This window comes from Mugil cephalus, chromosome 11, assembly GCF_022458985.1.
Source record: "Mugil cephalus isolate CIBA_MC_2020 chromosome 11, CIBA_Mcephalus_1.1, whole genome shotgun sequence".
Taxonomy (NCBI): domain Eukaryota; kingdom Metazoa; phylum Chordata; class Actinopteri; order Mugiliformes; family Mugilidae; genus Mugil; species Mugil cephalus.
In genome coordinates, this window is record NC_061780.1 from 540,626 (window position 1) to 565,547 (window position 24,922).

General features: G+C 40.9%; 1 protein-coding gene across 1 annotated transcript in view; it reads right to left on the bottom strand.

Annotated features, from left to right (window-relative positions):
- vwdel (von Willebrand factor D and EGF domains-like) overlaps positions 1 to 24,922 on the bottom strand; it is a 106,710-nt gene that overhangs the window by 55,744 nt on the left and 26,044 nt on the right. The window contains 11 exon segments of the mRNA XM_047598176.1: positions 1 to 200; positions 542 to 692; positions 694 to 807; positions 990 to 1,063; positions 1,145 to 1,359; positions 1,449 to 1,596; positions 1,742 to 1,818; positions 4,911 to 4,921; positions 11,836 to 12,067; positions 14,314 to 14,530; positions 22,003 to 22,193. The exon segment at positions 1 to 200 is cut by the window's left edge and continues 1 nt beyond it. Of these exon segments, the coding sequence (XP_047454132.1) occupies positions 1 to 200; positions 542 to 692; positions 694 to 807; positions 990 to 1,063; positions 1,145 to 1,359; positions 1,449 to 1,596; positions 1,742 to 1,818; positions 4,911 to 4,921; positions 11,836 to 12,067; positions 14,314 to 14,530; positions 22,003 to 22,193 (1,630 nt within the window).

Genomic DNA, 24,922 nt, shown 5'->3' on the forward strand with positions numbered 1-24,922 from the left:
ATAAAAGCCTGCAGATCATCCACTTTGGAACCGCCTACAGAGTGGAAGGGGAAGCCATTGTCTGGCTGTCCATCGTAGGTCCCACACAAACCCTCAGTGTGATTCCAGTCCGAACTGGGGGCCCTTAGTGTCAGACTCATTCCTCAGTCAGACACATCTGCACAGACAAGCGCTCCATACGAGGTTAGGGTTAAGGTCATCTGGAAATGCAAAGAATAGTTGTTACCTTAATTAGTTTGAGTTTGAAACCAAGGCACTCTTAGCATGATTCTTAGCAAATTTTTTTACTTTAGACCAGTTATTCTCAATTCCTGTCCTCGGGACCCACTGCACTGCATGTTTTTAATGTTTCCCTCCACCACACCTGATTCAAATGATCAGCTCGTGATCAAGCTCTTCAGTGGCCTGATAAGGAGCCACTCATTTGAATCAGGTGTGGTGGAGGAAGGAAACATCAAAACATGCAGGGCAGTGGGTCCCGAGGACAGGAATTGAGAAACACTGCTTTAGATTGTTCAGAAACCTCCTCACTCACAGTGACTTTACGTCCTTGGTAGGACTCAGTGATCTGAATGCTGCTCTTGTTCAAGTCTCTGTTCTTTACAGATAGGTGAGGCTTGGTTTTACCCATTTCCCTGTTGCACATGTCAAAAGAAATTATGTCGCCGCCATCCCTCGCTACAAAGCCACACACATGAAGCAGCATGCACCAAGCTGCTGCACTCCCACTGATGGACATGAACCTCAAACGCCCAGAAACTGCTCTTATAGAGAACAAAGGTGCCTATTTGGGAGTTCTCATAGTACCTGTAAACAAACAAAGAAACATATCAGCCTATTCCCTATTATATATAGATGTTTGGATGTTATTGGATATTATTAGGGCACCGATTCACCATTTACTGTGGATGAATAAAATTTAAGCAAAGATACAATATGGTACACAGTATGCAGTGTTGTTTCCTGATAATTGCACAAGACTGAAGTACCTGCCATCAAATGTGATAATGTGAGGATCAGTAAAGGAGTAGCAGTTGGCCAAGGGAATATCATTTACTATTATCTGCAAACAAAAGATCACTTTAATTTCTTATTAACCTAATATATCTGAAAATAGTAAACAAATACACAAGTATGTCACTACCTGTACAGATTCTGGGGAGTATCCATTCCAGAGAAAGTTCTGTGAGAGGATGGGTTTAACAGAGATCTGAGTTGTCCTCTGAGGATCTCTAACAAAGTCATTGATGGGACTGAAGTGGATCTGCGTCGAGCTACAAACACCGTTCCTACAGGGACCATGGGACAGATCCACTGCACAAGAGGACAGAGATAGATCGGCACCCAACAAACCCTCATCTGCAACACAAGAATTTAAGTTATACATGTTAAAAGCTGTCATCACTTTGAATGTACACTCCGTACTACCCTATAGTAGTAGTCCCCACCTTGACTGCTTGTGATGAGGTCCAGGGACAGAGTGCACTATTCTGTTGAGGATGAAACCCGTCCAGAGCATGGAACAGGAACTGTGCTCTCAACCATTAACTCATACAGCCTCCCATCCTCAGACACAATGTTCACCTCTGGTCTTAACTGAACAGAACATTTTTTAAGAAGAAGCCAATTTATAAACTGAAAGTTCATCACCAACACATGACTTTGCTATATTACAGTTTATTTAGAATTACTAATAAAACACACACACACAGATGTGAAATATTGGCCGATTGTGTTATACCCTAATCCCAGCAAAGAACTCCTGACTTTCCACTGAGGTACTCCATTTGTCAGGGGAGTCCAAGAAGAAACTGTAGCTGGAGCAGTAAATTTAGGAGAAGTAGAGAGATATACATTAAAATTTTGTAAAAGGGTTCATGTCCCCTTTTGGGAAAATGGAACATATGTCAACATTCTAAAAATGAACATGGCGAATAATGGAGAAATGCAACATTGTATCATACTCTCCTCCATCTTTATTTTACATCACTCCCTACATCATTGGATGGATTAGTTACTTTTGAAGAGGACGCAGTTTAGTGAGAAACTCTGCTTTGTCTTGCCTCGATGAGGCAGAAAGGGTGATTCTTTTATCAACTAACCCAATGGCATACACTTTTGAGTCACTGACAAGAAGGAGGGTTGAGAGACCCATTTTTGCAGAGGATAAAGAAGATTCAGTATGGGATTACATAAGTGCCAAAAACCTATGCACATAAAAACCATATCAGTGCGCATTATGACCATGCGTAACTTTCTGTGCCTTCTACATGCTTGGCTTTGCTGACTTTTGGTACAACGAGGGCAGGTACTGAAGAGACAGCCTGGCAATGCCCCTCATTTCTGATTGTTTACTTTAAATGCCTACTATTGGCAGGTCAGAGCCAAATTGAGGCATAGTAGTCATCATGGCGACAGAATGATGTACTTCCAGAAAAAGCCTAGCCAGCTCATTTACTTCTGGTGTATGGTTTGTAGCTAATCTGCATTTTAAAAATGATGATGTCCGAGAGTCCGAGTCTGAGAAAGTCACAACTTTATTTGAGTGTAACAAGGATTGAGGATGTCGCTGCTGAAGAGGAAGGCAGTACCATCTCACCATGATTATGTTTCATCACCGGGTCCCGCCATTGTTGATTTAACACTTCATAAAAATACTCTCAGAGAGGAAATTGTGCAGCTAAGAAAGGTAGAGGAGAGGAGCTAACTTTGAAGCAGTGGTTGGGTGGTTGGTTGTTTTGCAGCCTCTGACAAAGACATTCGCTTTTTCACTAGGTAAGGTGTCGCCACTGCACTGACAGTAATATTACTTAATGCATAAACATGTGTAAAATGGGAAAAACAGAACATTAAATGACAATGTGTCTGATATGTATCATGTAGAATTGCATCCTATGACAACCTCATGCGCTTGTGGACTAACAGATCCATCACCGCCATGTGTGATCAATGTGACAAAGGTTCAGAGAGACACCTTCACAGAGCCGACTACAACTCCAGTAAGTACGGTTTATTATTTACATGTGAATTGACTTTGTGTCTCTATATAAAATATTCCACTTATTGTATCATTTTATTACACACTTCAATTATTTAGATAATGTAATAAAATAAAAAACAATTCTCAACATATTTATTTGTATTGAATTAATCCAGGTTATCATATCGAATAAAGTAACTTCATGAAAAAATTATGGAAATTTTTATTTTATTTTAACAGATTAATTTCTTGCAGCAAATGGACATGTTCTTATTCCTTAACTATGTGTCACTGGGCCTAAAGGAGGGGGATCTTGCAGTAGATATGGAATCCACAAGTCCATAGTCAGCAGCATCATCACAACATGGAGCAACTTCCTCTATACCATCCTTGGGTGCATGTTGAGCGCCTCATTCACAGAGTAAAAGAAGTTAGTTCTTGCACTCCAACTTCTTGGCAACATTAACCAACTATATGCTGTGGCATGTCTCCTTACAAACTATGAAAATGGACTTCTTGTAAAAGGATGGGCAAAGAAACCTGTGAAGAACTTGAAACATTTATTCATTTGACCTATTATAAGTGATATAGTGTGTATGTGCGTTCATTGTGCTTATTGCACTTGTCTAGTTCTGTTTAAACCGTTCTTTTGAGGAAAAAATGACTGCACTCCTGTTTTTCTTTGCAAATATGTGTGCTCCCTGTTGGAGTATGTGTACTCGTTGTGCCTTCTCTACAAAACACATGATCAAGCTCAACACAATCTGATCCTCTGTCTTGTTTATTTGACTTAAAACTGATGCAACACAACCACACTCTTAACTACTCTATTATACACAATTGATGACACAAAAACACAAAACTCAAAAATGTATTTACAACTCTTACTTATACTTAATCATGGCCCTATTTATAAAGGAAGATGAGCCATGTTTATAAATGAAATTAAAATATTATATTTATAATAGTATATATAAAAACATGATATTATTGGATATATTAAAATGTATTAAGAATGCCAACCTTTAAATATGGAGTCTGGAGATGCCTGGCCTCGAGGTATGTCAGGAAGAATATGACTGACAGTCATTCAAGACAAATCTTGGGACGGATTTCCATACATGGCCTACCTCCACATCGCCCCGCTTTAAATTTCCATTGCTAGAAAGTGGACTGAACAAGGCCAAAGGGATACTTTTCTGGGTACTTTTTAGTACCTCCTCTGTGGTCGGTCCGAAGTAGGTGAATTGGGGCCGAAAATGTGATACTGATGTACTGATTGGTCAGAAAAAAAATTGTCACGATGCAGCGCCAGGGACAAAGCCGGATGTTTTGGTTTTGCCCAGAGATATTAGCATTTTTGACTAGTAGTAAGCTGCTCACGTTCAACTTTCTGTTCTCGTGTCGATACATTTTTTTAAATGATGACTGGAAAAGTAATGTCGTTCTGGACCAGCCCGGAGAGAGCTTTTCTGTCCTTGTTGGGAGAAGAGATATATGACGGGAGTTGAACTCAGAACAACAAGGTTTTCCAGCGGATCGCAGCTGAAATGGCCAAACTTGGCTTTATCAGGACGGTAAAACAAATGAAGGAGAAGCTTAAAAAAATTGAAGGCCGATTATCCGGCAGCCAAGATGCACAACAATACATTCACTTGTTGTTGGAACATAACTTTACTGTGTAGCCCGCTGTTGCTAGTAGCAACAAGCTTGGGTGTGGCTAAAGCCCACAAAACCGGGGGGAGAGAGGGTCTCTCCTAAGCAATGGAAAAGGTAGTTAAAAAAAAAAGCTGAGGTGTAGGGCAGTGAGGAGTGGGGCGCTGTGGAGGTAGGCCGCGTAAGGAAATCCGGCTTTGGAGAGACTGAGTGAAAGACACAGAGGTTACTTTCTTCTGTAGTAAGGTGAATGACTATGCACCGGAAATAAAATAGCTGCAGTGCCTCGGATTGGTCTATTCAGTGCCCGTCCCCATTGTGCCAAAAGTCAGCAAAGCCGAGAACGTAGAAGGCACAGAAAGTTACGGCAATTGACCATATCAGCAAGTGACAGAGAGACCATGAGCGTGCAGAGTCACAGTGCGATTACATGCAGAGCTTAATCGAGCTATGCTCAAAATTCGACTCTCAGTCCTTGTCACAGTTTACATGCAGCAGAAGAAAATCGAATAACTGATAGGAACATGTCCTCCTCCTCCACACTAGGTGGCGATATGTGTCATTTCAGCGGGACAAAACCACGTCAATACAGCCCGTTTTCCGGTTGACCTATCATGTCATATAATAAACAAGAGTCGTTCATGCTGCAGACCGGCATTTAAACAAAAATCATATCACGAGAGATGGAAGATGCTGTGACGTCACGAGACGTGTGGGGTTTTGAATCGCTACATGGCGGCATAACGCTGAAAGATTAGACCGATTAAATCAAGACTTTATAGGATAACATCAACCGAGATCCGCGGACTCGCATTCAAAAAGGTTAAATTAAAACATTGAAATACCGCCAGAGTGGAGGCCCTTGAAAACTTTATCGACAAGTACTACCTGTGGTGCATCATGGAGCATTCTGACAATCCGGCCAAGAGAAAGAAAGCTGACTCCTCTACAGACACAAGCGACCTAATAACAGCTGAGGTATCAGTACTTGAGTCTATTAATAAAAAACTAGATCTGCTAAGCCTTATGCACCAGGAGATCAAGGATCTCAAGACAAGCTTAGAGTTTTGTTATGATCAGATCTCTAATCTTTAAAGAGATAGCGCAGAGGTGCGAGCTGACATCACCTCCATTACAGTGGAGGTAAACCAGCTCAAAGAAGAAAATAAACAACTGAAAAAGACTGTCCTGGACATACAATCGAGGAGTATGCGGGACAACCTAATTTTCTGATTAAAAAATTCATGGCCACCGCTCTCAAACTGTCAACGAGACGATGAATCCACCGGCTTGGAGCCCGAGGAGGAAACCAACCGCATCCCATCATTGCAAAATTTGAACATTTTCAACAGAAGGTACTTGTAAAGAGCAAAGGACGCGAACTCAAGGGCACTTCTTTCGGAATTAACAACAGATTCCCGAAAGAAATCAACGAGAGGTGTAAAGTGCTGTACCCGATCCTCAAGGATCATCGGCAGAGAGGAAAGAGGGCCGCACATACAGTGGCCAAACTCTACATCGACGGTCAGCTGTTCCGGGATGCAAACACCCCCTGGCTCTACTGACGGATAAGTATTAAGAAAAATAAGCCAGGTATATTTGTTATTTGTATGTATATCATAAATGTGTACATTTGTATATATAAATATAAATATTTTGAATAAAAAAAATAGAAAAAAACATCAAAGAAAAACCTAACAAAACGTTAATGTATGTCACTCCTCTTACCTTTTCACTCACCTCATACATCCCCCTTCTATTCTTCTTTTAACTATCCATTTTCCGGGTACTGATGCTATTGTTGATATGTTTCTGACATTATTTGTACCAGGTGTAATCAATTATTCCAACACTAACCTCCTGATTTCTTTCCATTGTAAAGACATACAAAATCCTCTACCAACACAACATACAAAGAAGGACTGAATGCTTTCAATCTCCATGTCTCTGTTAACTATCATCTCTTGGAATGTGCATGGCATTTGCTCGCAGGAAAAAAAAAAAATAAAATTATGGATTACATCTCCAAATTACAAGCCGATATCTTACTCATTCAAGAAACTCACTTACAAGATTCAGAAGAAAAATCTCTTACAGATCCAAATTTTTTCTTGTCTTGATTTTGGTCCACAAGAGACTCGTATTTACCTTAAACAAATTGATAACGGACACAGAAGGTCAATACATCATCATCCAGACATCAATCTTTAATAAATTATACACAATTGCAAATATTTATGCCCCGAATAACGATGATCTGGCCTTCTTCCACCAAGTCTTTTCGCAATTATCTGACATAGCCGTCACCCCCATTACAATCATTGGAGGGGACTTTAACACAGTCCTGAATCCCTCTCTAGATCGGTCCCATAACTCGATACCCACAAAAAAATCACGATCAGCTAAAGTCCTCAAAGAATACATGGATGAGTTTGGACTTGGCGATGGTTGGAGAATCAAAAACCCGACAAAGAGGGAATACACTTTCTTTTCCCCAGTACACCACTCCTTTTCTAGAATTGACTTTTTCTGTCGAACAATTCTATTGTATAAAGAATCAACACCAGTTTACACCTGATTATAATCAGTGATCATGCACCGGTGTCCCTCCACCTTCAAATAGAACCTTCCCTAAAGCCGTCACCCACCTGGCACCTCAACACCTCATTACTGAGGGACCCTGAATTTGACTCATTAATAAGGAAGGAATGGAAGTGTTTTTTTTTAAATAAATGACTAACCATATTTACCCCATCTCTGATCTGGGAAACTGGGTAAGCCGTAATCAGAGGCAAAATTATATCTTACTCCTCTTACAAGAAAAAACAGGACCAGCAAGCAGAATAGCAAATCAACTCCAACGCAACAGAGAAAAATCTCTTATAAGTGCAATTCAGGACTCAAGTGGCAAACACACTCAAGCACCACAGGAAATTAATCATATCTTTTACAGCTTCTATAAAAAATTATATTCAACAACTACCAACCCGAATCCTGATGACATTCAGGCCTTCCTCAAAAAACTTAATCTACCCCAACAGACTGCAGAAAAAAGAAACATATTGGACTCGCTACTGACCATGGAAGAACTATTAACAGCATTAGAAAATATGCCTACGGGCAAGGCTCCTGGGCAAGATGGTTTCCCTGCTGAATTTATTAAGCATTTCTGGTCAGATCTGGCCCCTTTGTTCCTAAGGACCGTAACAGAAATCGAAAACACAGGTTGCATAAGATCCCAAATGAATACTGCTGCAATTAAATTACTTTTAAAACCAGATAAAGACCCAACACTCCAGCGTAGAAGGCTCCTTAACCTGATCAGCATGTTGTAGCGTAGAAACACAGTAGCCATTGTTTTATCACTGGAGGCTGAGAAAGCCTTTAGTTAACTGGGCTTTCCTCTTTGCCACCCTTCAAAATTTCGACTTTGGAGGACGACTTAGGAGTCATTTATCCACTGGGTTTCTGCACTGTATAATTCACCTAAGGCCACAGTCACCACTAATGGTATCACATCACAAAGCTTCACCTTACAGAGGGGAACCAGACAAGGATGCCCCCTCTCTCCTCTACTGCTTGCTATATTCATTGAACTGCTCGCATCAGCAATAAATCAGAACTCCAGTATCCAGAGTTTCCACTCATCTGTCTCTGAACATAAGATCAATTTATATGCTGACGATGTTTTACTTTACTTGCAACAACCTCAGAGATCATTACAGGAAGCTTATAACTGTATCGCAAAATTCTCAGCCCTCTCTGAATACTCAATCAACTGGTCCAAATCAACAATATTACCAATGACAGACAAAGGGATCCTGCAGACCATAAACCCCAACTGCCCTTTTCCATAGGAAATATCAAATACTTGGGTATAAACATCTCACCTAAATTGTCAGAGTTAGTGCAACTGAACTTCGATCCGCTCCTGGAGGAAATCTGTGATGACCTGAAGCGCTGGACCAATCTTCCCATCTCTCTGATGGGACCCATAGCAACAGTTAAAATGAAAATTTCGCCACAAATTAACTACTTATTTTCTATGATCCCATTCAAACCCATAGCAAAATGGTTCCAGAACTTAGATTCTGCAGTCACCAAATTTAACTCAAAAAACGAACAGACAAAAATTAGCCTCACCACCCTTCAAAAAAATAAATCGGAAGAAGGACTAGATGCACCGAACTTTACAAATTAGGAACTTATCTAATCAGCTGCAATACATCACCAAATGGATAAACCCAGAGGTAGATTACAATTTGTGGCTTGAACTGGAACAGGCCAACTGCCACAACATATGCATTTCAGACCTGCCCTTCATTACAATCACCCTTAAGCGTCATAACTGCTTCCAAAACCCCGTTATTGCCTCCACCCTGTCCGCTTGGTGGAAAAGTCTAGAGACCACAGGATCCCAGCTGGAACCCTGTGGGTTCTCTTCGATTTGGCACAACCCTGACTTTGTAAATAACAAAGTCCCTCTGCATCTCAGCACTTGGAAGCATAAAGGAATTACCCACCTCCAGTACCTTTTCCAGGGGAACTTACTTATGAATCACACAGATTTATTTGATACATTTGAAATAAGAAATGGAAACTTTCTCCAATACCTACGGGTGACCAAGACAATCAGGAAGAAAATCCCAGTGCTCCAGGACTGCATACAGCCACCACAATTCGTCACCAACATTAAAAAACTCCCACCAAAAAAGAAGAAAACCCTCTCTATAATATATAAGTTGCTATCAACCACCCATTCTATACATCTACCAATATCAAAATGGGAAGCCGATCTTTCCCTGTCTACGGACTTTGATTTATGGACTCAGATCTGCCAAAATCAAATGACAAAAAACTCGAATTTATAGCTGATCCAATTCAAAATACTCTACAGATCACACACAACTCAATACAAGATGCGTAGAATGGGCTTCTCCCAATCTGACAAATGTACGCAATGCACCCAAAACAATTCAGATTCCTATTTCCATGCTTTCTGGCTCTGTTCTCCGGTACAGCACTTCTGGTCACCAGTAACACAGAAACTCGCCTTAATTTTGGACTGCAGAATCCCATTAACCCCTAACTTGTGCCTCATTGGTGACCTGGCAACAATCAGTCTTCCTCACCATTTATCACAATCTGTCCTTGTAGCTCCCACCATCGCCAAGAAAACAATCATAATGAACTGGAAGACCAAACAGTCACTAAACACTTCCCAGTGACTGAACCTTCTTTCCAATTATATATCATTGGAGAAAATATCTGCTACCTGAAAAAATCAGTTGACTCTGTTTGCCAAAAAATGGTCTGTATTCTGCGACTCCCTCAACCTTAATTTACATCTTGACTTTGCCTGCTAGCTTTTGCCATTTCTGTTTCACTCACTGCTATAATAATATTTCTCTTACAGTGATGACTGTTGTTATGGGAAATATTTTATTGCCCTCCACATCCAGGTTCACAAAGGAGAATCCCCGGACCACAGCACCTTGAGCATGCATTAAGGGTGCCCTCCTCCTCCTCACCCCTGGCGGGCTCCCTGTCCCCTCCTCTCCCTCCCCTCTGCCGTGCCCTCCTCCCTTCGCCCGGCTCCTCCCCGTCCCCTCCTTTTCATTATCCCTTAGCACGGCTCGGGGGGCCTGGTCCTCCGCTGGCAGGGGCATCTTGGGCTGGTGGTCTGTGGCCCCACGGCGGTTGGTCGGGGTAGCTACCTAGGTTCTCTGGTGTTGTTTTGGCCAGGCTTTGTCTCCCGGCTTTGTGCCGGCTCCCTTGGGAACTCAGTTGATCTGGCATCGATTTGTTCGGGTGGTGGCTCAGCGCTTCCCCTCTCCCTTCTGTGGGGTGCTGAGGTCTCTCCCTGGCTGGTGGGGGTTCCCTCTTCCTGTGGTCTCCCTGGCCCGGGTGCGCCAGGGGCATGGGACCGGCACCTTGCCCCCCTGCTCCCATGGCCTGTCCCTTGCTGGGCTCCCAGGGGGGTCTCCTCAGCTGGAGGGGTGTCTCTGGCCGTCCTGTGGGCAGGAGGTAGGGTTTTGGGGGCGTTAGTGGCGGTGGGTGGATGGTCGCGGTGGTTGGGGGTGTGGGGGGTGTGGGGGGCTGCTCTGGCCTGCACCGGCTTGTGCTCCCTTGGTCGGTCTGAGGTTGTTCGTTGTCGCTTGCCATGTGCACCGGGGTGTGGCGTGCCCCGTGGCTATGGTGGTTCTCTGGTCTTGTTACCCATGCGCCCCACACTGGGGTGGTGATTCTCGGGGGCTGGGGCTGGGGCTTCTGACCTGACTCTGGGCCCTGGTAATGGTCTCACTCATATTTAGGGAATGCCTACATGCATGTGTGTTGTCACCTGCCAGCCCATGCTGGACCACATCAATAAGAATTGATGAGTCCCAGCTATTAAGGGCTGGATTAGTCAAACCTGAGTGAGGTGATTTGGGAAGCACAGAACCCTACGCACCACCAGTTCCTACCAGCACCACATGCCTCTCTTCCACTGTCTATCCTTCCACATCTTTTCTGTCCTTTGTTCTCCCCCTCTATTCACTGAGGTTTAGCACTGCCCTCCCTGCCACACAAGGTCCCTCCACTCAGTAAAGAACAACAAACTAGCTCCCAGGATAGTCACACACATGCACTGAAACAATAAAATATTCAGCCGCAAGAATATAACTGCATCAATCTCATATAATGTTGACATCCTGTGGTGTTTAACTATGTAGTTAGTTTAATATGCAAAAAACAAACATCTCCAATTAACCTAACAAGCAGGTCTTTGGAGGGTGGGGAGAAACCTGATTACCCAGAGAAAAGCCACACAGAAACAGGGAGAACATGCAAACTCCATCCAGAAAGGACCAAGCCGGACCCAAACCAGGGCCTTCTCACTGGGAGGCATGAGTGCCAACCACAGAGCCACTGTGCCACAATGCATGCCTAAAATCTTAGCTCTGACTGGTAGCTCTGATATGTGCTAAGTGCTAATAAACATCTAAAACTAAGATTATTTCGTATATACTCAACTACAATGAGGAGAGCCTGAATGTTAGCCCGTTAAATCTGCTCAAAGTCAAATGCTAAAAGAAATGTTATCAGTCCAATTGTCACTTAGTTCACTTCATGTTGAGCAACAAGCTTCCTGGTTGTTAGTTGTTCTGCACAGGACTGCATGTTTTTAAGATATCTACACAACAGTCCTGAATCACACCTTATCATCCAGACGGAGGTTGAAGCCGTCCAGCTCAATAAAGGCAGAAGTCTGGATAGTGGTCTCCTGTTTGGACTCCTCCTTCTTGCTTTCAGGTGAAAGCCGAGACCAGGCCACCACATAACCCAGGGAGCTGTTGGAGCTGCTCCCAAAGCTGCATTTCGGGTAGATGGTGTTACTTGTCACCTCTGAGCTGATCACTGGCATAGATGGAGTGGGAGGCTGATTGGCTGACAAGGGTAGAAGCAGAAAACATAGATAGATTAAAGGGGATAAAGGGGAACAGTAGTAGCACACAATGCAAGAGTAATAAGAGAAAGAAATGAGATAAGAAAGGGAGTTTTTCCTTGCCACCGTCGCCCTCAGGCTTGCTCTGGAGGTTGCAGGCTGGCTTTTGTGAAGCGTCTTGAGACGATTTGTATTGTTATTGGCGCTATATAAATAAAACTGAATTGAATTGAATTGAATAAGAAAGTAGAGGAGGTGCTCAGTGCATTGTCCCCCGGCGACCTAGGTCTTTAGCAAAGATTTGATTTAAGTATACCACAGAGGCTTGGTATTAATTTCAGATAAAAGTTTTATAGACTGTGTATTTTATCTTTCAGTTACATTTGTTGCATATTAAAAAGCCAGGATGAGCAGTAGAAATTAGTGAAATTTCCCACTTTGGGATTAATAAAGTATTTATCTCTATCTAGAAATGGTTAAAACGAGAAAAGCCTATTTCAGCATTCCTTTCATTTACTTCAAAAGACATCTAAACTTATCCTGTAATGACAAAAAATAGCCCACTCTAGGGAAGTAATACAACCAAAGATAAACTTGCATTAAATGTAGCAGACAGCTGTGAAACATGAATTAATTTATATTTTCTTCCATCATTGAATCTGTTTTAACCTTTTCTTTTAAGCTGAAAAACAGGATTCAGCTGAGACACATTGTATGAATATACAGAAAAAATGTCTGGTCTTAAGCTGGACGAACTTTCTTCTTTATTTGAAACCAGAGCCACAAAGAAGACTCAGGCCCTTTTAGATGACTATACTAACCCTCCCTTTGCAGAGTATAAGCTGATCCCATCGGCTCAAAGATATGCTCTGCCTAGGTGCAGGACAAACAGACTAAAAAAACAAGCAGACTTTGTCCCTATCACTGCTGGATTCCTTAATAGCATCATGTGAGATGTCCTCCCTCACTGTCTGTACCCCGATATGTATGAGTGTACTGTTTGTTTTTAGCTAGTTATTTATTTTAGCACTGCTAACTGCACAACAAATTGCCTCTCGGGGATAATAAAGTTTACCTTGACCTTGATATGAGCAATTCTAACCACAAAATACCAAGCAAGGCCCATGGTCTGAAATAAAATAGTGAAGTGAGCTTTAGAGTAGCACAGATCCGATCATTTAAAATTAGTTAATGAACATGTTCAGAAATGTTTGGCTAATTAAATGCCCTCGCCCTTTCCACCTCTGTCAGCTATGACTTGCCATGGTATAATTCACAACCTAGCCGGGGACTGTCACTCTGGAGAGGAGGCCCAGGAGACACATGTTCAGTTCATTAAGTAGAACGGTGAGGGGCCGGTGATGCATTCCTGACCACATGGCAACTGTGTGACCTCCTGATTGTTTCAGGTTTAACCTAACGTGGGGAGACAAACGAGTGCATAAACACAGCAACAAGGTCCTCACTTTTACATGTCCATTGACATTGACCTCGTCAGGGCCACAGATATGTATCGTCGAGGGTAAAGTGTCTGACATCTCTGTTACATGCAAAGAGAGCGATTTTAATTATAATTCAGTTTATTAACATAACAAATAAAACATGGCCGACAGAAGACTGACCTTGATGTCAGCACGCATTTTAGGTGCTTAGTTGACAAGCATATGCATTTTTTCAGTCATTCCTCTGTGGTTTGTTTCAACTCAAATGTGTAGGGTTTATTTATACATGAAACAAGTTGTCAGAATCATCAACTTATAAACTACAAATGTATTAAATTAGAAGGTTATAATAGTCAGTGCACTAAAGTAACATCCACATAAATGCCAGCACCCAGGTTTCCCAGAAGTACATTACATCAAAGAAAGCTCATCATCGTTATTCACTTCTTCGGGTTGTGGATTTAATGTTGTGGCTGATTGGGGTATATTGTGCACGGGGTAAGGCACAGCACCGTACTATATATTAAATAGATTTTCTGCTGCAGCTTGAAAGGATGCCGATATAAGCTGTGAGAGTGAACCAAAATAATAAATCTGCAGGCCATGATGCGAAAACGCATTTAGTGTATGAATGTCCTACGTTATCACAATGTAGTGAATCATTATAGCAGTCTGTTTGCTGCATTGCTAAAGGGTTTTAATTGCTAAAGTTTTAATTCTGCATATGTATGTACAATTGTATAGTTTAGGACTTTCTTTTCAAGGCTAGGGATATACTTCATATTAGACTTTCTGAACAATCTTACCCTGTGCACAGTACCCCATATACCCTTGCGTGGGTTGGAGCAGGTAAACATAGAAGTCTCCACAGTTTCTGACAGTGACCGGGATCCGGAACATGCAGCAGTCTTTGCTGCTGCTTGGGAGTATCTGCCAGGCAGCACAGGCAGTCAACTGCCTGACCTCCAGTGGCCCTGGCACCAGAGACAGCCACACCGTAGCCTGAGTACCACAATGGTTCACCTGGATGTTGAGAAACAGAAGGAAAGGAGGACATTCTTTTAGTGTAGTGACAGGCCACACATTTCGATGACATTTTGAAACATAAATGAATATTAATTAATTAATGGCATTGATTTAACATTAATTTAGCTTTACAATTTTTTCATGATGTTGAATTCTTGTCATACTTTTTTCAAAAACAAAAAGAAAATAGTTTTGAGAGAATGAGGGAAGATGAAAGAGAAAGAGAAATTCATGGCAAGCAACACACTACCACATTCTAACACACAGCTAATTGTTGCAGCTAAATTCCTTTGGCCTGACAAATCTCTCCATTTATTCGCCATCAACATAAACACGTTGCCTTTTTATATAACACATGTTCCAAGCAATTGTCTCTTCCTGCCTCTGTCAACTACAGATCCATCACCTGGGAGAGCAGCTTTGCCCTAGGAAGGCAGAAGGAGGCTGACAGTTCAGATGGATCCTGCCAACTCACAGCAGGCCATCTGCAGGAAATGAGACACATTCCAGTTCTCCTTGCACTCTCCTTCATAAATATGAGCACACACACACACACACACACACACACACACACACACACACACACACACACACACTGTATTAGTCCAGTCATATGTATCCATGCTTGGGCACACACACAGACATCTCAGACTTTGACACATGGACTAACACTCAAGTGACGACAGGCAGGCCACTTCAGAGTTTCTTCTGAGACTGAGGTCTTTTATATTAGTGATTAAACTTATATGAACTCTTCTCTATACCAATGGGCTTCACTAAATACTTCTGAAGAATATGAAAAGATGAAAAGAGAAGCTTCTTTATATGTGCCAGCAGGTCAACTGTAACTTAGAATTGTTCTGTCTATAAAGAAATGTAGAGCTTTTACCTAGAAAAGTATTCTTTGAAAGTTGGAAAATCTCCTTTAAATGACACCAACAGTGTCATAGCTCAAGAGTTAGAAGGGTGAAGCTGTGTTCACACTTTTCAATATGAAACTACAAAACTGATTTCTACCACTTTGTGTTTATGATGATGACAAGTAAATAGATTCATCTGCTTATCAATTCCCTTTTCGTGCTCGAAGGGGGAGAGGGGGAGAGCGGGGTAGGGGTAGAGGTAAAACCCAGTGCTTCCAAGTAGCCATTCCTGCAGCCACCAGGCACCAGTCGTCAGGCACCGCACACTGGCCCAGCCAAGCTCTTCTGTTGGAAAACCAGTCCAACCGCCTGCGTTGTGCTATAACAGCACTGGGTAGCACCCTCACCTGCACTCTGCAAAAGAGTCTTAGTGCAGATTGTATGGAACGCTCGACTTTGCTGACTTTTGGCACAGTTAGAGCAGGCACTGAATAGACAACCCGGCTTTGTACATACAGGATATATTTTTATTTTTTTTATTTTTATATATTCTCAACATTTGCACATTTCTTGTTTACATTTTTGTTTAGCTGCTGCATTGTAGGCCTTGGAGAGTGGTAATTTTAATCCTGTATTGCGCTGCACATGTCATTCACACAGAATTTACAATAAAGTTGACTTGAGTGATTGCATTAATGCCAAAAACCTGCAAACATCATCTCAGCAGCGCGCATTAAGACCACTCTCTGCACTCTTGCAGTCTCTCTCTACACGCTCGCTGTAACTTCCTGTGCCTTCTGTGTGCTTGGCGTTGCTGACCTCACCTTAACCCATCTTCATTTTACGTCACTCCCTACGTCATTGGATGGGTTAGTTACTTTGGCCGCTATTGAAGAAGAAGCTATTTAGGAAGAAACTCTGCTTCGTGAAGTGATTCTTTTATCAACTAACCCAATGGTCTACACGTTTTCAGTTTGGGATTACATTAGTGCTAAAAACCCATGCACATCAAAACCATATCAGTGTCCATTAAGACCACTCTCTGCAGGCTTGCAGTAACTTTCCGTGCCTTCTACACGCTTGACTTTGCTGACTTTTGGCACAATTAGAGTGGGCACTGAATAGACAGCCCGGCAATACCCCTCATTTATGATTGGTCACTTTAAACACCTACTGTCTCCAGGTCAGAGTCAATCTGAGGCACAGTAGAACAGGTCATCATGTGCAGAATGATATACTTCCTGCAAAAGCTCAGCCAGTTCATTTACTTCTGGTGTCATCCTGTTTAACATTTGATTAGTGTTTCTCAACGTCGCTACCATGTCTCTTAAATGGATTTTTAAATTTGAGCAAACAAGGGCACAGTAGCGTTATTCCTTTGTATCAAGCATCCAACAAATACTACTGAGTAGGTAGCTTCACACCTTTCGCTATTCCTCAAGATACTTAACAGTAAGTACCCACACATATTTGTAGCTAGTCTGCATTTTAAAAAAGTTGATGTTCAAGAGTCCCAACTTTATTTGAGTGGAACAACACTTGTGGATTAACAGTTCCATCACCGTCATGTGTGATCAATGTGACAAAGGTTCAGAGAGACACCTTTACAGAGCCGACTACAACTCCAGTAAGTACTGAATGGTTTATTATTTACATGTGAATTGACTTTGTGTCTCTATATAAAATATTCCACTTATTGTATCATTTTATTACACACTTCAATTATTTAGATAATGTAATAAAATAAAAAACAATACTCAACATATATATTTGTATTGAATTAATCCAGGTTATCATATCGAATAAAGTAACTTCATGAAAAAATTATGGAAATTTTTATTTTATGTTAACAGATTAATTTCTTGCAGCAAATGGACAAGTTCTTATTCCTTAACTATGTGTCACTGGGCCTAAAGGAGGGGGATCTTGCAGTAGATATGGAATCCACAAGTCCATAGTCAGCAGCATCATCACAACATGGAGCAACTTCCTCTATACCATCCTTGGGTGCATGTTGAGCGCCTCATTCACAGAGTAAAAGAGGTTAGTTCTTGCACTCCAACTTCTTGGCAACATTAACCAACTATATGCTGTGGCATGTCTCCTTACAAACTATGAAAATGGACTTCTTGTAAAAGGATGGGCAAAGAAACCTGTGAAGAGCTTGAAACATTTATTCATTTGACCTATTATAAGTGATATAGTGTGTATGTGCGTTCATAGTGCTTATTGCACTTGTCTAGTTCTTTTTAAACCGTTCTTTTGAGGAAAAAATGACTGCACTCCTGTTTTTCTTTGCAAATATGTGTGCTCCCTGTTGGAGTATGTGTACTTGTTGTGCCTTCTCTACAAAATACATGATCAAGCTCAACACAATCTGATCCTCTGTCTTGTTAAATTGACTTAAAAATGATGCAACACAGCCACACTATTAACTACTCTATTCTACTCTACTCTAATGCATTTAGGTCTGTGAAGGTTCTCAGTCATCCAGGTCATGGTAATCCAAAAAAGCGTTGAATAAGGTCAGCTGGACTTGTAGAATTTCTTGAAGACGTTTTGCCACTCATCCGAGTAGCTTCTTCAGTTCTGATAAACTAGTGGGAAATTGAGGTTTAAATAGGAATAAACTCTGTGGGTAACACCCACCCGAAACTTGCTTGACCAGAAACTGGGGTCACTAATTACCATAATGGCTGGTACTTATCTGTCCTTGAATGGGGGGAACTGTGTGCCTTGGCTACTTACCCTATGAATGGAGCTCTAACAAGGATATTGTCCATGGGAGCCTGGAGGCTCCATGTGTGAATGGTGTTGAAACTTCTTGGGGACAGAAGTCAAAACTGAATTATAAATAGTTGGTAAATTAAATCTCAGTCCACCTCCTCTGTTTAGAGAAGGTTTCTCCATTTTGACATAGATGGCTTCCTTAACTCCTCTCTCAAACCATCTGTCCTCTCTGGCCAGGACTTTGACATTGCTATCCTCAAAGGAGTGTCCTTTGTCCTTCAGGTGGAGGTGGACTGCTGAGTCGTTTCCTGATGAGCTGGCTCTCCTGTGTTGGGCCATGCGCTTGTGTATGGGTTGTTTGGTTTCCCCAATGTACAAGTCTGTACATTCCTCACTGCACTGAACAGCATACACTACATTACTCTGTTTTTGTCTAGGTGTTTTGTCTTTGGGTGGACCAGTTTCTGTCTTAGTGTGTTGCCAGGTTTGAAATAAACTGGGATGCGGTGTTTACCAAAAATTCTCCTCAGTTTCTCTGATCCACCAGCTATGTAGGGGATAGTGATGTTCTTCCTTTTGCTGTGCTCCTCTTCCCCGTCCTTCCTGGGATATCTTTTTGCGCCCTTGACAAAGGCCCAGTTGGGATATCCACATGTTTTGAGGGTTTGTTTAATGTGTTGTCCCTCCTTGTCCTTGCCCTCCTGTCTAGTGGGAACAGTCTGTGCTCGGTGCTGGAGGGTTCTGATGACTCCTAGTTTGTGTTCCAGAGGGTGGTGTGAATCAAATAACAAGTGTTGATCTGTGTGCGTGGGTTTTCTATATACTTCTATATTAAGGCTTCGGTCTTCTTCAACACACACCAAAAAGTCCAAAAAGGCCAGAGACGTGACCCAACCAACATCTACAAAACCAGAATAATAAACTATCTACAACAGCTGGAAAAGGAGAAGGCCATCGACAGACTCCTTTATTACCGCCTGTAGCTAGTCTGAAACGACACCATTGTCTGCAGTATTAACTCTCACACAACTGTCACATACAATGTTGCCAAGCATTTGGCATCCATCCTGGCTCCGTTAGTAGGCAACACCCCACACCACATGGAAAACTCCAGGGATTTTGTGAACAAAGTCAAGGACGTCACACTGGACCCAGAAGAAACCATCATGTCCTATGATGTTTTGTGGATCTAATGCATTTACAAATCTTACTCGTGGCCCTGTTTGCAAAGAAAAGTGTTGAAGTAAAAAAATAAAAGTCAACTTTGTCTTTAAAAGAAGGGATTCAAATGTTTTTAGCTACATCCATAATAACAAAGGTAAGTTACAGGAGTATAAAGTTTGCCTAGCATGTTAGCACCACTGTACAATAGCCTGCGTTAACGTTATACCATTATTGTCTGTCATTTAATTAACCAGCGTCGCAACATTTTAATGATAATATCAATCTCGTCTTCTAACAAAGATCCAGTAAGAGCAAAGATAAAAGTTAAATGACAAAATTATGTTAATACTGGCTGTTATACAAACCTGCTCACATACAAACGTGCTAACATGCTAGGCTAACTTTACACCACTGTATCTTACCCTCGTAATTATGGATGTAGCAATAAACAAACAGTTTAGATCCCTTCTTCTCTTTACTTAAAGCCTACAGTTATGCCAGGATGACTGGAGAATACGACCGACGATCATTCGAGACAAATCTTGAAGAGGCCGACTGAAAGACGCCAAAGCAACGTCCTTCTGTAAAGCCAATGTTTATGCACCAGAAGTAAAATAACTGGCTTACTACTGCCGGTATGATCATAGACATGGATACCTCACTCAGTGCGTTTACATGCAGAGCTTAATCGAGCTATGCTGAAATTTCAACTTTCTCACTACAGCCCTTGTCCCAGTTTACATGCAGCGCAAGAAAATAGAATAACTGTTCTCCTCCTCCACACTAGGTGGCGATACGTGTCTTTTTCAGCGGGTTAATACCACGTTAATACGGCCCGATTTCTGGCTGGCCTATTAGGTGATATAATAAACAAGAGTCAGATCGGCATTTCAAACAACAATCAGATGGATAATAATACATTTTTTAATCTTGTACGTAATGTTTGCGCTACTTCTGGTGCAGGTAAGATCCGCGCCGTCCCTCAGACGGCTCCGTTTCTCTTCTTCTTCTTCTTCTTCTTCTTCTTCTTCTTCTTCTTCTACGCACGGCTTTCTTGGACGTGTTTTGTTTTTACTTTATTTATTTAAGGCAGTCGGTTTCCTAGATTCTTTTGAGTTAACACAACTGTTCAGTTAAGTCAGACTCACTGGTTCTACTTGAGTTGGAAACACTTAGAAAGAACAATTAATTTCACTTGCCATTTATAAGTTGGAACAACTTTACCAAATTAAGGAAATACAACAAAATTTATAGTAAACCTTTTTCAAGGCAATCGGTTTCCTAGATATGTAAGTATAAGTAAGATCAATAAATCAGATTTTACAGTATATATGGGTCAAAGACGAGACATGTCAATTCTGGTGTCTGAGGCATATTTATAATAGTAAAAATAAATAAAAAAAAATTAAAAAGTACAATTTGTTACTCAATTCTCCCCACTTTTCTTGCTCATATGAGTATTTATTGTAAAAAAAAAAAAAAATGAAAATTTAAGGACCTATTTAGCTCAAAAGTACAAAACTGTCCTTCCTGGATAACGTCCGGGCTAAAGATCTAAGTACAAAATTATGCTAAAAATGTCAAAAATCTTAATAAAGGCATTAATGATACACTGGGGCATAATTGTGTTGGTGTAATGACATCTACAAATATAGTAACAACACTAAGCTCATTTACATTTTTATTCAAGAAATACCTTTGTCCCCATTCTTGGATTCTCAAATGTCCTTCCTGTGTATCGCACATAAAGTGGCTATATGACCATAATTGGATTTGGACAGCCATGTTACAGGGTGTTGTATCAGCCAACAGATTCTGAAGGACCCCCAAAAGAGATGACAATGTCAGTAAATCTCTCTTAAAATGTTGATATTTTGATCTTTTCGCTCAGTGGTACGTGATGTATCACCATGATGTGTCTTTCTGGATAACGCTAATAACACATTTATAATTTTTTAAATGTTAAAATGACCTATTTCATGTGAAATATGACATTGATGTTTTGAAGATTAAACTAATGTATTACACAGTAGACCCAGCCTGATTATAAAGGAAAAACAGTTGTTTTGTCCTTCCTGGGTAACGATATGTCCTTCCTGGATAACGAAGGTATTCTGTTACCCAGGACATGTCCTCTGTTAGAAAGACTGGACATGTTAATCAATTCAGTAGCTGTAGGTTTTTAGACATTGATTTGACTTTGTACTGTCAAATCAGCAGCTGATTTAGATTTTTTTCACTTTTAAAATCCTTATACGTCTTTGACCCATATTCACTCTCTAGCAGATATGATGTTAAAGCAAAAACACTTCCAAAAACCAATTGTTGTGTTTTTGAAAATTAGTTTTAATTATTATTATTATTATTATTATTATTATTATTATCATTATGTAGTCTACATCGTTTTAGGCTTTGTTGTAAATTGTTGCACTGTTATGAGCAGCCACTATTTGTCATTCATTCCTGTACAAAATAATTAGTTTGAGTGCAGATAAGTTGATCTTTATCGTTGATCATTTGACAGATATTGAAGTAAGCCAGATTTGATGCGTAGCATAATTAAATGAAAATCTATGGTTGGCTGTTGTCCACTTTCCTCTATCATCTCCACAAAGACTAGAATATCTTTTTAATTGTCACTGAAAACTCTTGACAGTTTACATATGAGAGACAGTCACTGTCCTTGTAAAATATTTTACAAAGAACATAACCTACCTCCACACACTGGGTGGGCATACTGGCTGGCTTGTCAAAGATCTGAAACTGGTACCAGCCTGGAGTGAGGGAGTGGTCACAAATGAGGCCCTGCAGAGCTGACTGTTGCAGCCAGCTGGAGCTGAAGGTGGTGCTGCGGTAGGGGTTCTGGAGGACTGAGTGGCCTCCCGGCGCACACTCTGGAGGGAGTGCTGCAAGCACAGCCAGAGAAACAACATAAGCACTGGATGTTCACCAATACTGTCAACAACAATGATCAAATACTGCATATGGAAAGCTCCCTGCTGGCCAAATACTGCATTGTGGCTATACACTCTCCAGCTGGACTATATTTAAAAGAAACATCTCAAACTCACTCCAAAGATAGTGACTAGTGTTAGTGATGTTATCTTTTAATATTTTCAGATCATATCAGGTCACAAATATGGATATCTGAAGTCAAACCCTTGTCTGTCTGTTATAGTTGCATATGAAGTTCAAAGCAGATAAACAATGTTATTACACAATGAACAGTTCCATAAGCCTCAGCCTGGATGGCGCCCATATCCTTGGAGTACTAGTGTCAAATGGGAGGATTTTGAGACGTGTCATCTATTTTTGTAAAGACAAATTCAAAAATCAACAATGTAATGTTATTATTTCAACCAGTGTTTTTAGCGTTTTAATGTGGAAACATCAGCATCTCGTCTCATTCAACTGCTTATTAGGGATGAGCGAGTACAGCATTATCTGTATCCGTCTCTGTTAACCATACAAATTATCTGTATCTGTACGCGGAGTGGGCTGGGCCTACACCGGAAGTGGGCGTGATTTAACCAGGAAGTGGTTCGGATTTTGTTTAAATGGGCGGGGCTTTAACCGGTATGTTATTTTAAGCATGGTTTTTGTGGTTTTATCACGATAGCAAACGAACTATTTACAGAACAAGTTTTGCAACAATTTAATACAACACACACCGTTGCAATTATCAAGTAAAATGTATTTGACAAGAGTTTCATACTCAACATAACTTTCTTTTTTTAAAACATTTAATTTAAATGGGGGGGAGGGGGTATGTGAGTGTGTAGCTTAATTTGTAATATTTATACAACTGCTACCTTTATTTTTTAATGAAATACAACAAGAAAATGTCAGACACACTTGTCAGACAGATTTAAGTTGAAGAAACAAAGAGAAAGAGAGTTAGGAGGTATTGCTGGCAGGTGACACAATACAGCTTTCTATGCCAGTAATTCCATGAAAACAAAATGGAAATTCAGGCTAATATGGCACACCTCATAGTCACAGGGAATGTGAAATTAGATTTAGTGATTCACCAGATTAAGTTTTAAGTCTGTTATACAGAAGACAAAGTAATGACCTGTAAAGGAAAATATGTGAGAAACAAAGGCTAAGTGAAGGCTGAGAACTTAAGTGCATATAAACACATTACTTTGACTAAAATCAGAGTTCTCCTTATCCAACCACTATCTGGGTATCAAAGATAATGATTGGAATTGGGTTTTCTCCGCCATGTATATGCCTTAATCACACTACAATCAGATAACATGTGTTCGCATGCTACAAAACTGCTGCACTGGCGTGTGACCCCGGAACAAAAACATTAAAGAAAGTCGATCACAGAAGAAGACAGTAAACAGAGCCAGTAGAAGAACCGTCTGAGGGATAGCGCATATCTTACTAAACTGGGACAAGGACTGTAGTCAGAAAGTTGAATTTTGAGCATAGCTCGATTAAGCTCTGCATGTAAACGCACTGACTGTGGGCTCAGCAGTAGGATGAATTACATTATGAAGCTTGGAGGTATGGCCTTACATGACAGATACATCATAGATGAAAAGTTGTTGACTTCTTTACAAACTCCAATAAAAATAGATAATTTCTTCATCATTCATATTGTAGGTATGTCAATTGTTTTTTTCTTCCTAAAAAAACAGCAGTCGTGATTTTATTCTGAAAAAGGTTCAAAGTATTAAATATGATGGCCAGTGCCATCCTGTAGGCCCTGCACGCTGGGGCAACAGTCTGTGAGTGGCGGACGCTTACAGACTCAACAAACTGAAGACCGGTGGTGTTGTAGGGGTGGAGCTGCACTCTGATTTAATGTAACCATCCTCTGCCAACTGTAAATACTTTGTGCAATATTTTATTTCAATATGTATTACATTTTTATATGTCATGTATATTTATACCCTTGCAGCTTGCAGCTGTCACTTAATGGGAGCAGCTACAACCAAACAATTTCTTGAAAAATTAAAAAAGTATTCAGATAGTGATTTGTCCAGATTTATGAAAACAAAGAGCAGGTATTAATTAATTGGAATAATCAGATCTTTGAGTCTTTGAAAGTCTTTGAAGAGTGGGCTTACCTGCCTGAGCGTACATTGTGTTACGTAGTGAAAACACGACGCAAAAAAAATTCAAAATACTTTCAAGTCTCATCGTCCTGCAGAGCCAGCAAACAGCGCTGGCACAGGTTTTTACCAAAAGTCCTCAGTCGGCTCGGAACAGCGGGAGCGCAGCAGCGTTTTCAGACCCTAATTAACGAAGCAGAAGGAAATCCGGAATCCGGAAGCAGTGTCCTTCAGGATTTACTAGAGTCGCTTCTCGCCGGAGGAGTGAAGAAGCTGCGGTTTATGCTGCGGGCGGCAGCATCTCTGCGTATTAGGAGGGCAACAACTGTACAGCTTCCCACGACCCAAACCGCTGCAAACATCTACAGAAGTCCAACGGCAAGAAAAGTTTTAAATGATCAAAAATCTGTAAAATATCAATGTCAACCACATGATTATGTTTGAACGAACTGTTCAAAACCTAAATAATTTGAATTTGGTAAAAATCCAGCTGGACACGCCAGCTAATTACGCCGGTAATTATGTAATTTACTGTATTAATCTCAGAAACAAAAGAAACAAAATAT